General features: G+C 37.6%; 1 protein-coding gene across 1 annotated transcript in view; it reads left to right on the top strand.

The window, feature by feature from the left end:
• LOC311091992 (uncharacterized protein) overlaps positions 1-17060 on the top strand; it is a 125390-nt gene that overhangs the window by 92524 nt on the left and 15806 nt on the right. The window contains exon 4 of the mRNA XM_084128207.1: positions 16649-16854. Within this exon, the coding sequence (XP_083984333.1) occupies positions 16649-16854 (206 nt within the window). The remainder of the gene's footprint in view (positions 1-16648; positions 16855-17060) is intronic.

Raw genomic sequence — 17060 nt, 5'->3', positions numbered from 1 at the left:
AACGAGGAAGAAAAAAAAAACTATAAAAGCCAAGCCCCAAGGTGTTCATAAGCTTTGGTGAAAACTTTGCAGAGTTCCTGTGCATATTGACGCTTGAGGGTATGCAGGCTTACCTGTCTAAAAAGAGCATTAGTGAATAATTTGAATGCATTTTTCATTTCACACGGTGTGCTGAACAAACAGGAATCTGTGATTAACAGTTTTAATTAGGATTTTAACGTGACGAATTCCGACAGCCTCGCAACATGCCTTAGCAGAATAAATCACGAGCCAGAGTTTGTCAAGCTGCCGCTGCTAATGGCCGAGGACTCTCAAAGCGTGACAAGCTAAGACCTGTCAGGACATACCTGCCCCCCTCCCTCCATCTCTTTCTCTCTCCTTTTCTCATTCACCCATATTTCACATTTATCTTTTTATTCTCTTCGATTCCTCAAGTTTCTCTAGCTCTCCTCCCCACCTCCCTCTCCTTTTCTCCTTCATCCATCCTGCTGCTCAGCATACATATGTTGAGGCATATGGCCCGTTGTATTGGTTCCGCCTGCTCTCTCCAACGCTCACCATTCGCAGTCTCTGCCAAGGTGTGGCCAGTGCAGATAGCGGATGCGAGCGCTATAAATCTCAACACGGACACGAAGTAAGACAGAAAAGAACCGAACAAATGCAGCGAAATGAAACCAAAAAGATCGGAACGATTGATTCTCAAAGTGAGATTTACTCTTTTGTCAAGTCAAGTCACCTTTAAAGAAGCCTATTTCTCTAGCGCTTCATACAATACTGATTGTTTCAAAGCAGATTCACAGTAATAAAAATAACCAAGCAGCTAAAAAAAAATAAAAAAAATACTGTCATTGTCACAAGTTAGTTCAGTGTTGGTTCAGTTCAGTTCAATGATTGTGAAAAGTTCAGTAATTATTAAATAAATTCAATTTCAGCTGTAAAGCAACTCTACAGAAGACAGTAGTTATTCAGCTCAATGTTGATTCAATCCAGTTCAACAGCAGTGTCAATGTTGCAAAATTCGTCAACTAAAACAAATTTGATTCAGTTATAAAGCAGCTCTATAGTGTTGTCATTTTGTTAGCTCATTGTATGCATGTTCATTCATTAGATTGTTGGTTATTAAGTGCTGATGAAGAGCATGGAGGAGTTTGCTTGCAGGGGGGAAAAAAAGTGTTTTTGAGTGAGTCACAGGGTGTTTAAATAAATCAGACGCCCATTGTGTGTGGTCATGATTTGCACTGGTATTTTTGTGCTTTCGGCACAACACTCTGCCCTGACATGGCAGAGCGAGAACTATGAAGTGGTCAGGGTGGTTTTTCCCTCAAGAGAAATGGAGAAATAAAGGGATTTTATCTGGAATGCTTTATTTCTGTCTGTCTGTCTTTTTTCTCCTGTTCCCCCTCTCTCTTGCCTTCTCTCCTCAAATAACGCTTTTTGTGGCTTGCAGTGTTGACAAATATAAAAAGAAGGCCGCAGTGCCTCTTCAAGTTAGAATAAATAAGTTTGACATTTTGAATGGCTTGGGGAGAGTAAACAAGTTCTACAAAGGCTCAGGCTTTGGGACGGCGCTCTATTTGATGTTCCTGCCTTTCACGCGCGTTCCCAGCCCTCTGCCTGCCGTTGATTAATTTTAGCAAAGGCAGATCTAATGAAGTGTTGTTCTGATAGTTGTCATATTCGTTTCTCCTTGTCAGGATATTTCAGCGATGGTAAAACAAGTCAGCCTTTACAAAGCAGTATGTTATCACAGGCTAAAGACGGCGCTGCTCACTTCTCCCAAACAGATGGGCTTGAATGCATGAGAGAGCTTATTGCAAAAGCACTTCTGTAGGTAAATGTATATCGTCTTCGGTTGTGGAGATATACGTCCCCGTTTGCCTGTGCTTAGACAACATCTGGTTCGTGGGACTGGTAAATACGCTGCTTGCGTCCATTTCATCTGAGATTAAACTTAACAATGATATCATTGATATTGTAACTACAATTGGTCATTCATCGAGGTCCAGTAAGTTTTAGCATGCACTTTTGAGTGCCAATTGCTGCTGCCTTACTGGAAAAAAGTAGTCGGGTCATTAGTTGGAATCTGGGGATCAGTTTTCTGTTACACTAGAAGCGACCAAATTACCTTGCCATTTTGTCAGAAGGTACGATAATGTTGTGTGCTAATGAATGTGGACCTCTGAAAACGCACTATTTTACTGTGGAGAAAATACGTTTTTTCTTTTCAGAATGTTAAAAGACATTTTTCTAGCGCATTTAATGAAGCTCCTCTCATTGCAAGAATAGGCTGTTTAAATCCGCAAAATCTCAAGGACGTTCCTCATCCACTTCAATGCAGAGATGTTTTCAGACGGCATCTTCGGATACTGATTAAAACGTGTGTGTGTGTGTGTGTGTGTGTGTGTGTGTGTGTGTGTGTGTGTGTGTGTGTGTGTGTGTGTGTGTGTGTGTGTGTGTGTACGGAAGTAATGATCATAAGTGTCTGTGTATGTTATGACTAGACTGGCTAACTGCATATGTCTTCTTTCCTGAAGTTTATCTAATTAGTAAAACGAAGACAAAGCCTCGGACATTTTATCTTTTGGCATTTACGTCTACATGATAGCAATGGAACTTAATAATGAATCATAAACACATTTAATGCTTGCTTAAGATCTTTTGAGCAAAGCCATTTGTATGGATATCAATTAACAAAAACAAATTCCAATGAAATTTATATACAACAACTTGAATACTTCTTTTTAATTAAAAATATTTTTTGGGGAAAATAAAGGCAAAAATGTCAGGATGATTCAGATGTCTTGATGTCTTGATGATGAAGATAAAAGTCTCATAAAAAATGTATTGGAAAAAATAATATTTGTCAATAAAAGTTCAAATTTCTGATAATTTACCCTCTTTTCTTTTTTTGCCTAGGCAAGGATAATTTGGGTTGTAAAATGATGTGTGGTGTAATTTATTAATTAATAGTTCATTCTATTTGTAAATAAATACTTTGAGCCCCCTTTTTAAGTAATGATTAAGATGTGTACACGCACATGATTTCATGGTGTGAGGTGTTTTTACTGCATGGCATTTTTAGAGTCATTACACTGAAATTGTTCTTGAAAATTATAGAAAACTTTTTTAAAACCAAAGTCCAAAGAGTGCATTTCTAAGAATGTGGCATATGTGCTTTAAAGTAGATTTTAAAAGGATTTTTCCTTTTCTTTATCGTGGGCATTGTTATTTGTCATTGACCATGTAGCTGCAATGAGGAGTTGTAGAAGAGTGCGCAATCATTTGTAATGAGTCCATTGAGAACGATCGCTCCTGGATTCCTCTGAACCAGCCTGAAGAACTGCTTTTCTTCTTCATGATTAGTTGAGTAAATGGGTTTATTAAGCTTGCAATTGTCCTGATATTTTGAGTTGAACAGATATCCACTCAATGTGAGGGCTTGCTCTCGAGTTTATGGAAATGACACAACATCTCAGGCCACTTTTCGCATTGACCTGTTGGTTTGAGAAGTGCCACCCCTTACTTTTTATCCTGTCATTCTAGGGCATGAATGAAAAAAACATGCCATTTGCCTGTGTGAAGAGCAAAGGGCCCTTCACTGTGTGAAATAAGGACGAGCTTGAACTATATTTCATCAAAAAATGGTAATTCATTTGTTGAGTGGTACTTTCAAGGCCGTGGGGGACGGATGCCTGTTCTGCCCTAAAGCTTGCATGAACATTTAAGACACACCCAACAATAGAACCGTTAAAAGGTTCACTCAGTATTTACATTTTTCATGTGGGGGTTGACAGTTTAACTGGTTTGACGAAATTCAAAGGCTGAAATTAATTTTAGATTAGTTTTTTAATCAATATTCCAAGTCAATATTCTGCATTTTATCTTATAATCAATATTGCTGCACAGTGTACTCACAAAAGTAGCCTAGCTAAATTGAATCATTTTACATTTTCGAGATGAGAACTACTGCTTTAGTTTTCATTTTGGGAAAGAGAGAGAGAGAGAGAAAAAAAAAAAAACTCCCCATGGCTTCTTTTGACAAAATTAATCAACCTGCATACAGCTTTTGAGGTGAGCAATGATTTTGCTGATTGAAACACCTTCAAGTCAACCGGAAAAGCCACTAATGACCAACAACCTGAGCTAAATTAAACGGGGGAATGTTGGATTAAAATCTTGATGATATGCATCATAAGCATTGTAATTATAGATCTTGGTTCATTCCTCCATTATTAATTGTCCAAAGCGTAGTGATTCATTGTGGTGTTCGAAAATGATTATTAATTTTCTGGATGATTATACTTATGGAAGACTAAATGCAGGGCTCTGGTTTGAAGAGAATGTGTTAAAAGAGAGAGAGAACAGAAGAGGCAGCCTCGTATCCTCATATCCCTGAGGACAAAACAGTTCATTTTTACTTTAATCAACACATACTTAAAAGAGTTGATTACGCTCGCTGACAGTCTTTAGGGAAATTTGTGCTAAACATTATTTGCTTTGTTATTTATTAATGTGATCACTGATCTGTGTAGTTTGTGGTGAAGAATACGCTGTGTTTAGAGTGATAAATATTATTGTTAGGGGTTCTTGAGCATTGCTGAAAATATTCATGTATTGTAGATACAGTAGGTTGGAACTTTCACTCTGAACTGTACACTGTGATTATTATATGGCAACACTTTACAATAAGGTTCCATTTGTTAATATTAGTTAACTACATTGTTTAACATGAACTATCAAATACAAATAATGTACTACTAATATATTGAGCAAACATAAACTAATGTTTAGCAGTTATATCTTTATTAAAATAAGTGAAAGTGACATGTGGAGGCCAAGTATTGTAACCCATACTCGGAATTTGTCCTCTGCATTTAACCCTTATTTAAAGTTAGTGCGCACACATTAGGAGTAGTGAACACACACACACACCCGGGGCAGTGGGCAAGCTATTCAATGCGGCGCCTGGGGAGCGATTGGGGGTTAGGTGCCTTGCTCAAGGGCACCTCAGTCATTTCCTTCTGGTATTGAGAATTGAACCCGCAACTTTCGGGTTACCAGTCTGACTCTCTAACCATTAGGCCACGACTTCCCCCGCAGGATAGTTTAATAGTTAGTTCACCTAAAAATCTAAATCCTGTCATCATTTACTCACCCTCAAGTTGTTCCAAACCTGTATGAATATATTATGTCTGCACTGCAATTTGACGTAGGCATCCATAGGTGTAAATGGCTGGCTAGTCCAGTTGAACTGTTATCTGAAATCACCCATTTTAATAATTATTGTGTCCTAACATCAGAAAAAAATATGCTGAGTGGTTGGCCAAACATAACAAAGAATTTTTTACATATAGTGGTCTTTAAGATACAGCAGCAAAGACTGTTTAATATTAAAGGTCAGAGAGGCCAATTTATATTTACCTGATTATGGCAGTTCATGGTCAGGTAAATATAAATTGCAACTGTTTGTTGCAAGAAACCATGACTAACATTACAAGTGAAAATTTAAAATTAAATAGTAAAATTATATGATATGACCCCTTTTTTATGAAATGCAAGAATGACTTTTTAGATCATGGCTCCAACCAATCCCCCCTTATTTGTATTAATCACTGAAATTAAAATTCCATCATGAGTTATCTGCCTAATCATTTGCAAAATTACTGCCATAAGGTATTTAAAGGCACTCATCCAAAGTCAAACACAAGGGATTGGTTTAATTTTACATAATTGATGTCCCACTTACTTGTGTAAATGTCAGATGTAAGTTCTTTTTTTTTATGAATGTGAATGAATAAAAATCTTACAGACTTTGTTTTTCAGAAGGTTTTGGGCCTGATGTGTATATAGGCTCTTGTGTAGTGACGGATATATAAGTTTAAATCTCATTCACTGACACTGAGCAATAAACGTTCTACAATAATTACTAGAAAGATCACTTCAAAAAGGCCATTTCCTTCTGTTTTATGGTTTGAAATGGATATATAAAACCCTTCCACAAAGCAACATTTATAGAATTCCCATTTAGAGTTTCCTTGTTGTCAGATGTAGTTCAGTCCATGAATGTGTAGCTTCATATTAGTTGTTTAAAAACAGTATATGTTAAACCATATTTATAGGGATAGTTCACCCAAAAATGAAAATTTGGTCATAATTTTCTCACTCTCATGTTGTTCTTTCTTCTGTGGAACGTAAGACATACTGTAAGGGCCTAAAGAACAAACCAGTGTATTATACATGTAAACCAGAGATGTTACTGAACTCTCACACACACACACACACACACACACACATTTTCATGTTTTATGGGGACTTTCCGTGGACATAACTATTTTTATACTTTACAAACTGTATATTGTATCCCTTTACACTAACCCACCCCTAAACCTACATACCCATCACAGAACCCATCTGCATTTTTATATTTTCAAAAAACATGACTTAGTGTGATTTATAGGCTATTTTCCTCATGGAGGCCAATAAATATCCTCACAAGGACAAAGATTTCAGATGTTTCCATCTTTGTGGGGTTTTTGTCCCCAAAATGTAGGGTTTACCAGGCCACACACACACACACATGTTGGGTTTCCATGTTTTACAGTATGGGGGCATTCCATAGACATAATGATTTTTATTTTTATACTGTACAAACTGTATAGACCATTTTGGTGTTTTGGTGACAGTTCTTCAGTAGCAGTCTATGGAAGCTGCAGAATAAAAAATTAAAAGGTTATTGCTTGTTTATATCTCACAATTCTGAGAAGAAAAAAAAACTGAATTGCGAGATATAAACTGACATTTAGGATGATTTATAAGCTGTTTTCCTCATGTGGACCTTTTGACCTCACAACGTAGGGGTTATAAGGTCCACACACACACACATGCACACATATGCACACTCATATACAGACAGTGTATCTCTCTTTCACTCTGCGCCTTTCATTTCACTAACTGATGTTTTTACCACAGCTTAAGGTTGTGTAATAGCTCTCATTTCACCACAGTTGATAAGCTCAGTCTGTGCCAAACATACCATACTGACGCATATTAATTAATGGATCTCTGATGTATCTGTCCTGTCCCATTTGTTATGAGGGCATTCCTTTTTTAATTAAAAAAATCCCCGTGCTTAAAATCTGACACAGGTGTCAGACTAACCTTGAGTGAATACTAGTCCTTTTCATCTTCACATGTTTATACATATCACTTCAACTGAGGTCAACTGGATTTTGCATAGAGTATAAAGCTATAGCCCTTATTCACAGCAGCGCCATATTTAATTTTTTAACGTTAATGAAAGCGAGGCTTTAAGGGATAGACATACATCTCTTCAGTGGGTTATAATGTCATTTAATGTGCTTTTTGGATTGTTCTGCTAACGAAACACTGCAAAAATATCTTTCCAAGGAATCTCAGTAGACAAAAAAACTCCAGACAACATGAGCTGTGGAAAATTTTAAGTGATCTAGGAGCTTTATGCAGCTTTTTAAAGCGGATGCCATTAAAAACACGGTAAGTCTATCCCTCACAGTCTCGCTTTCATACCACATTGTGCTCATCTGAATAAGGTCTATAAAGCTTGCTCTGTACACAAAAAGAACATTTCCAGGGATATTTTTGTATTAATTAGACTTTGAGTAATTTGTGGTATGTTTTTGCTAAAGGGAGAAGCTTTCGGGTGTTTTTTGGGTGGTTGTAGCTTGGGGCCCATGGGTGCACCCATCTCCCTTGAGCCACCTGCAAATCGAAATTGTGTAGAGCTGCATAAAACCCAGACATCATTTGAGGTTAATCAACATAATCTCATGGCAATTTGTAACACTTTTTTTTTTTTTTACGTTTTTCACACTGGTGTATGCTTGGGCTGGGGTTAGGAGTGGACCTGGTCATTCATGACAGTTACATTTTCCTATGAGATCTAATAACTACCCTTTAATACTGCAAATTTGTTGTTCCCCTGTACAACAATTTGTATTTTTTTCCCCCTCTATTTCCCTCCAGTCACTGATGTGGAAATACTCACATAACAAAAAACAGAGCTGAGTCACTGCAATCCAACACTCTCATCCTGTAAATGTGACACAGTCTGTGAATCTGCCTATCGATCATGACTATTGATTCTGTTTCCCAGGCTTAAAATAATAGTTTCTCTTTTGTTGCCGTATTAATGATTAGACAGAAGAGAATCTCTAAAGTGCTGCAGCTGCTCCTTGATTGATCACTGGAGATATCACTGTCCCCAAGACAAAGTTTCCCCCAGCTTTCATTATCTGAATTGAGTAACTTATCCGATTATGGAGGTTCACTTGATTGTGATGCACTATCTGTCATTAATTTAATAAGGAGCATGAGCAGATTGTAAGGTTTGAGACGGGGCTTTGGTAATAGGTCCCGCACTTCCACAAGCCTCCTGTTTCAGCTTCTGGTTGACATTTGGACGATATGCGATGAACAGATTTGTTTGGAGTGGCGCTGTTGACCTCTGCAATTTGGTCACCTGGGCACAGACCGGAGAGGGGAGGGCTGGATTGAATATTAATAGTTATAAGGCTGAGACGGAAGGTTAGTGGGTTTTTATTTTTGAGCCATTTCGCCATTTTATCCAGAACGACCAGCCGCTAAACCCTTGAGTGAGCTGAATAGACGGACTCATGTAGCCAATGAAGACAGGTGGCAATAATCCTGCTAAGAGACAGATCTGAAAGCACTCATACAAAACCAATTTCGGCTGCTCTCCATTTGTCAAAAGCTCATCAGAGTGAGGGACGAGAGCACTGAGGCTGCGTGGCTGCAGAATCACTTCACTCCTGATTGCCTTGTCAGGGCACCTTATCCTCCTGAGAATGACATAACCGCCCCTCTCGAACACACACACTCTTACCTGGTTGCCTCCATATCCATCTCGGACTGCCATTTCCAAAAATCTTCCATCTTGCGGACTCTTTGGGCACCTTATAAGACCTACACGGTTAACCCTAATAAGTTGGCATAACTCAAAAAATGTTGAGGTAATCAGTTATATAAATTTTTTTAAGTTAACAAACTCAAAGATTAAGTTAACAGAACTTTACATTTTGATTTTGCACTATACAAACATGTTAATTGCAATTTATTTGAAAAGTTGACTAAACTAGTCCCTGCGAAACAGCAACGTAACACAACAGAAACCCCTATAAATCCCAACAGAACAGAACAATAAACACTAACACATCTCTACCTACATTAATCTTGTGGAAAAACACACAAAATATCACTTAACTTCATCATTAAGTCTCATTATAGAGAGCATGGTGGTCTGACTGCAACTTATTCAGTTTAAGTTCAGCTTAATTTAAACCGTTATTGAGTTCACATATCTTTTTTTTTTTTATTAGGAACAATGAACTTTCTGAAATATTTGAGTGAAAAGAACTCATTTATTTTAATTTCTCTGCAGTTTTAAAGTGTAAAAGTCAAGCCTCTTGGTCCAGGAACTCTGATTACTCCAGTCTTGCTCATGGGAGAACCTGCACAAAGCAGATGATGACATATAGGTGGACTTCTTTCATGTCAGAATAGATCACATCAGGTGGCAGAAATGACCCTTGGTTGCATGGAACCCTTCTAGTGCTCATGCTAAAGTGCTGCCACTTATCTCCTCCAGACCTCTCCATCTGTTTACCTCCCTCTTCCCCCACTGAGATGGACGGAGGTATAGCGAAGCGGATGGTGGAATGGGTGGATGGAAAGAGCGAAGGAGGGAGGGAAACCTTAATGAAAGCGGAGATTCCAGGCAGCCTGCTGGTTCTCATCAATCAGCCGTGTGCTTTGGAAGTGTAATCCGAGGGAAGGGGAGAGGCATCAGGCTTTTAATCTCTATTAGTTAATGGACTCTACTCTCATGCTTCAGGAACGTTGCAAACAACGCGCAAGCTCGTTTCAGAGGCTCTGTCCGAGCTCCTGCTCCTCAGCAAAACTTCGAAACTCTGCTGGAAAATGTGCCATCTTAAATTAGTTATGTGACTATAAAGCTTCCTTTGTACGCAAGTAGTACATTTGTTGGGATATTTTTGTATTAATTAGCTTTTATGGGTAATTCGTGGTACATTTTCACCAAAGGGTGGAGATTTCGGGTGCTTTTGGGTGGCTTAGCAAGGCGCTGCCAGTTGTTGAATTAATTTGACTAAAGGTTTATTTTTATTTTTTATGAGAGACTGCTTGTGAGTGAGCCAAAGAGGCAAAGCTGTCATGAAACTTGTCATTTATTTTTCCCAGTAGTATTTTACAGCACTCGGATATGTTCCATTAGCGCTGTATGTTTTGCAGAACAACTTGCGCTCGGAACATCACTGTGCGCTCTGGGGTCGTTTTTCTATAGGCCCCTGGTGTTAATGAAACAGTTTAAATGTGCTCTCATCCTTGGGAGACAGGGAGTTAGACAGAGCCACATCCATCCGATTCAATTATAAATTAAATTGACTAACGAACTGTGAATCATTATGGAAAGCAATTGCTTAGAACAGTTGTTGTTGTTGTTGTTGTTGTTTTTACCAAAAATATGGAAAATAAAAACAAAAATCATCGTAACACTTCAGTGCTTAAAAGGAAAGACTCTTAAAAAACGTACTTCTTCCCCCTCATTGAGCGGCATCTAAATGTTCTGCTGTATTATTGTAGTATTATTATTATCTGTTATTTGTAATTTCTTTGTATTATTTTTTTAAGATTTTTTTTATTTTTTATTATTATTTTTTGTGTTAGGAACACAATACTACTTTGTGTTAGGAACAGATGCATTATTCACTGAAAATCTGGCCTTGTGCATTCATAAGAGTTGGTGTGTAGCAGTGTGCATTTCATGAATGAATAATTCAAGGTTGATCTGATTCACAAAACCAGCCTGAATGATTTGTTCACGAATCTGTCTGATCCAGTTCTCAAGTTATAACTGGATTGGAAGTTTATCAGTGAATAATGACTTAAATTTTGGTCTGTTTGTAACACAAAGCTATCGTATGTCTTCAGAAGACTTTGGTCACACTTTAGATTAGGGTCCAAATCCAATTCTCACTATTAATTAACTGTTTACTATGACTTTTGCTGATAAGCAACTGGTTAATAGTGAGAATTGGACCCTAAACTAAAGTGTTACCAAGACTTTATATTATATTTTTATTATAATTTTCTTGTGCTTTCTGTACACCTCCCACTTTTAAAGCAAGTGGAACCTCTCAGCAAACCGTCAGTATTCACTTAGCTACAGGAAATGAGTCTTTGATGCTGTAGTAAAGTTGTCTCTCTGAATCTCATAGTGGTCACAAAGTGTTCACTTCAGGGTCCATCCTCTTTCCTGTCAGATTCAGACAGGCCCTCTGATCAACTTATGCTAATGCTGGTCTAACAGAGCCCTCCACTCCCACGCCAACACAGCAATGTCTATGCAAAACAGCAGCCGGAGGGAGAGGACAAAATATATGCATACCTTTTTTCCTCCATCCTTCTTTTCCAACTCTGTCCTTTCTCTCCGGGGTGTTTTTATCTTTCCTTTCACTTGACCGTTTGTGCTTTTTGTTTCCTTTCTTCAGCCGACATCATTTACAGCATGTTAAAGATGAACTGTGCCCCTATTGTAGATTTGATCAGTCATTATGAGTTCCCCTGAGAAAAATGTTATTGTGACAGTTTCCTTAGACTCCGTATCCCAGCGTACCTAGAATGACATTGGATCTGTGCTGGTTGTACCACATCGGCGGCAAAGCTTGTGTAATGTTTGGACTTCTTTTGGTTGCATACTTTTTTCTTTCTTTTTTTTTGCACTAGTGCAAACAGGACATCTAGTAAATATAGAAACAAATTTATAATAGATATGTTGGTGAAATGCATTCCCAAAAATGATGTCATGTATACGTAATGCACAAATGTAGAAAATGTATTTGGGTTGCCTTATTAATATAGATCATAGAAGAATGTGTATAGTGTCCTACTTCCAAGATGTTGGCTTTTAAATAATCCCAATAGGCCTTGTGTCGCCTAATTGATTGATTGGGATGGCTCCTAAAGGTCATTTTCATAAAACATTAGGAGGTGATGAACACAATGCTGTCTGTGATTGTTAACCAAGAGTTAATTTATTACAACAAGCATACTAACTATGCAGTTAAACTGGATTACCTACTAAAAATGTTACAAATTCGCACCATTTGGGATAATATGATGTTTAATTATCCACTACTATTTTGAATACCTAATTACATATAAAGCATCTCTTTTATCAAATCAGATGCCTGACCCAGTTCATTTTTCCTTTACTTCCACTTTATTGCACATATTTATTCATAACATGTAAAGAGGTCATGTATCAAAAGCTGCAAGAATAATTTTTACATTCATTACCCATTAGAGAGCTAATCTGTATCAACTTATAGCTGGTTTGAATTTATCCCACTTGAATATGAGATGCACATCCAAAGTAATTGCTTTATTAAGGTTAAAAATGTACATTGTAACAATAAAAGAGGGATTTTTGCTATTGTGGTGACTGTATGAGAGTGTGACTATTTTCAGTTCCAACTATATATATATATATATATATATATATATATATATATATATATATATATATATATATATATATATATATATATAGGTAAATTTTATTATATTATTGTATTATAAAAACATATTTATAATACATGTATGGATCATTTATTTATTTACAAAATTCTATCTATCTATCCATCCATCCATCCATCCATCCACCCAACAAACACTAATGCCAATTGATTTTACAGTTTACATCCAATAGTTCTATTCCAGAAAGAACAGAAAAACATGGAAACCCACAAGCCCATCTTTTCCACTGCTTGTCTCAATAATGCTGCTTCTTATCTTTGGGTCTTCCAGGGTAATCAAATTTTCCTGTTGTATCTTATGACCCTTTTGCGGTGCTTTTAACCCAAACTGAGTCTCCTTAGCCTTGATAGAGCCATTGTTTAAATACAAATATGACAGGGGTCCAGGGGCATATTGAGAGGATAGAGATACAAGGCTAACAGCTGCACAGTAGTGCTCCATTTCATTGCTCACCCATTAAAAAAAAAAAAAAAAAAACCTTTAAAAGACTTCTGCCATCTTGCCTCTGATTATTTAAGACAAAGAGACTGACCCATTCTCTCCACCCTTATCTTCCCCTGTGCGTTTCTTTTCCTTTACTGTCCCTCCATTAGAAGTCTCACATTGTTCAACAACATATTAGCTCTCAGCAGAGTTTACCTTGGGAATTGTGTCCATTATCTTGGAAAAGATAATGGAAAAATATGGAAAACTATGTTTCTTTTCTTTAACAAATACATTGCCTTGTATCTATTCAGCTCAAGCACAAAGGCAGACACTTTACCTCAATAAGTTGAAGTGTATAAATAAGAGCAGGACTTTTTAAAACTTTAGAATGGCAGCTTTTTCTTTTAAATTAATTGAGAGTTGTCAGTAAGAATATCTTCATAGCTCCAATGTCTTGGCTACTTCAAGTTAGGGTTGGGTAGTATGCTGGTATACAGCTTCTTTTTTTTTTAACTAAAGAGAAACTTAAACGTTTGCGTATGACATGTAGGAACTGAATTTGGGGTTGGCTTTGGGAAAGAGGTACATGAGGGTGAAGGAAATCAGCTAAATTAAAACTCCAGAGTGTATTAGCAAGCATGACGGTCCTCACAGGCCCCGCACTTTTCAATGCCCCCTATTCTTGGGTTATGTAAATACCCCCTTAAATGTACTCAAAACACACAGCCCCCATTAAAAACAGCAGCTTCAAACCGTCATCAAGTCAAACCTAAATCCATTTATCCATCAGTGCTCTTGTGGGACTACAGGCAATCATGCATCCATATGTAGAAACCAGTCTAACTGTGCTACTAATGCTATGTACTGTACCCTCCCTGACTAAATAAACTCCAATTTTACACCTGGAGCACAGCAATGCAAAACACCCAGAGGAGAAAAGCTTGTGATGTAAAGACTATCTAGTGTTTACATTCAGATGAAGGAGGGTTGTTTGAATGAAGATTAGGCTGGCATGGGGGTTGTGTTGGTACACTGTGTAGTTTTGAACCACAGGGAGGGAGAAAAGGCCATTCAGGAAGTATCTGTATGCTTGTGGAACAGCTTCTCCTCTCACGGCCCATGTCTGTTTGCTGTAGGAATCTGGCCTGTTTATATTTGTCCGACTTTGATGTTGAGGTTTTTTTCATAGTGAGATCCTGAAAAGCTCCACATGTTGGTTTGTATTTGTTGCCGTATGATCATGGCAGCTCTTGTACGCCTCCAAAAGTGGGCACCCACTTTACCTCTGTAAATTAATTAGCTTCAGTGCGGAAATAAAAGCAGGTGAAAGTTCAGGGTCTGCCTGGGATGAATCGTATCAGGTCGCTCTGAAGCTCTCTCTCTCTCTCTCTCTCTCTCTCTCTCTCTCTCTTTCTCTCTCTCTGTCTCTCTGTCTGTTTTTCTCCATCTGGCTGAAGGGCAGAGTCAAACATAGAGGCTGAGAAATGAAGATGGATGCGTCCCACTATCAGGAAAGCACTTACTGCAGCTTGATGCAACCTTAAACAGTGCAGATAGTTCAGTGGCACTTGCCACAAAGAATCTAATTAATGAATAGCTGTTCTAACACAAGTGAGGCGGCGGTATGCATTTGCAGATGAGGCAGGGACACTAATTAAATGCTGTTCCAGATATCACACCAGGAGTGGTTAGCTTGTCAGGCTTTTTTTCTTTTTTTCTAGGGGAATTTGTTACTCCTCATCCACAAAAACAAAACATGAGGACTGAGATTTGAAGTTGTAGGAGGAATAAAGACCCGTTCTAATATGCTGTAGGTGAGCATTCTGTGTGGCCTACAGAAAATCCTCTGTTTGGTTTATGAGATAAATTGAGGATGTGGCGATCTATTCATCTACTTCCTCAGAGTAAATACTTTCCTGTAAAATATTTTGTGGTTATTAAATTTCTCACCAACTCGGATATTAATTTGGTAAGTGGCAAGAATATTAATAAAACAGGCTATAAAACAAAATGTCAGCGACAAAGTGCCTGAGGGCGCAGGAGTGCACACACACACACACACGCACGCAATGTGTGGCCGTGACAGAGTTCTCTATGCCTGAAGCCAAGGCGAGAGAGAGAGGGAGAGAGAGAGAGGGAGAGAACAGGTGTGAAGCCACAAGCTGTAGTCAGGAGGGATGTTTAGCCTCACAAAGGCGGCTTGTTTGTTTTCTGTGAAGCCCTAATGACTAGGCCTCAGAATACGGAATGAAAACAGAACAGCATACTTCTATACAAGCTTTTCTGATATTTTATCAGAAATATTTTGAATTGCTGATATGAGTAAAGTTTATAGTGTTAATGCAATTATTGTTTAACTAGCTATTGAAGTTTTTTTTTTTTTCTATTTTCCTGAAAAAAAGTGAATGTTTACACTGTAAACGGTAAATATGTGCACTTGTTTTCTTAAGGATCAGGACCTGATCTGACTTTCAAAACATTTGTTCATTGATGTAACCCAAGGATGATGTAATATTTATCTATCTATATATATATATATATATATATATATATATATATATATATATATATTATTTTTTTTTTTTTTTTTTTTTTAATTTTTTTATTGGCAACAATGAAGATGGAGGCTTTTTGTATCCAGATGTTTGAAATTTTGTCACTCATCTGTTCCCAGAGGAATTCTCCCATCTGCATCTAATTCACACAAACAAAGATGTTCGAACAAAGAGGGCAATGTTTTGAAAATGCCTCAGTCACAATATTTACTCTTTTCAGCATTCATATATTAAGCTGGGATAGTAAAAAAGTATGCTAAAAAAGTACACACTTCACCTGTATATGTGACCCTGGACCACAAAACCATTCACAAGTTGCACGGGTATATTTGTGGCAATAGCCAACAATGCATATGGGTCAAAATTATTATTATTATAAGATCATGTTCCATGAAGATATTTTGTAAATGTCCTACCGTAAATATATAAAACATTTATTTTTGTGAGTGAATGCAGCAAAAGCACGAACATGGACAATTTCGATTTTCTCAATGTTTACATTTTTTTGCACCCTCAGATTCCAGATTTTCAAATTGTTGTATCTCGGACAAATATTGTCCTATCCTAACAAACCATACATCAATGGAAAGCTTATTTATTCAGCGTTCTGATGATGTATAAATCTCAATTACAAAAAAATTACCCATGTGACTGGTTTTGTGGTCCAGGGTCACATATGCACTGTAAAAAAAAAAGTTAAATTTTTTAAGTAGAATCAACTTGGATGTTTAAGTCATTTCAACTTAAATTACATTAACCTGAAAACTTGGGATGGTAAAGTTGGTAAAGTGCGACACATGCTTGGTTGTTTTGCCATTTCTTACAATCAAAATCTTTTTTTTGGGCAAGAACTGGTGTTTTAGTGATAGGAATTTGAAAATTGCTTAACTTATTTTGATGAGTTAAAGCGATGTAAAAACATATGTTGTCATAACTTATTGGTCAAATATTTTTTTACAGTGGGAAAAGCCAATTTTACTAACTATCAGATATTTAATAAATCATCTTTCTGTTTATCCTTCATTAATGAGACTTGCTGTATGTGTCTTCCTCAGTATCAGCTGCAGAGATGTGCACCCTGGCGGACCGTGGCGTCTCAGTGGCAGACCTGGCCCATTCTAGCCATCGCTGTTCTCCTGCTGGCTCTGGTGCCGTACGTGGTGTATCGGATGATGACTGCTTTTGAAAATCCCCCTCCACACTCACTCTTCAAGTCGGCTGCAATCTGCTTCGGCCTGCTTAGTGAAGCCCTGTTGATCAAGTGAGTTCCGCCCAAGCTTTGTTGATACCTGCCTTGTGGCTAAACACCTGAGTGAGAACGTTCCCAATAAAAATAAAAAAACCTTCCTATTCCAGTTCAACCTGTTTTAGAGATGGATAGGGAGACTAAAATTAATTTAGGAATTGAGGCTCAGGGTTGGCAGGAAGTGTGCACATCTGTGTCTGTCTAATTATAGAAATGACAAT

The sequence above is a fragment of the Abramis brama genome (genome assembly GCF_963993115.1).
Source record: "Abramis brama genome assembly, chromosome: 11".
NCBI lineage: Eukaryota > Metazoa > Chordata > Actinopteri > Cypriniformes > Leuciscidae > Abramis > Abramis brama.
This window is presented reverse-complemented; position numbering and strand designations above follow the sequence as displayed.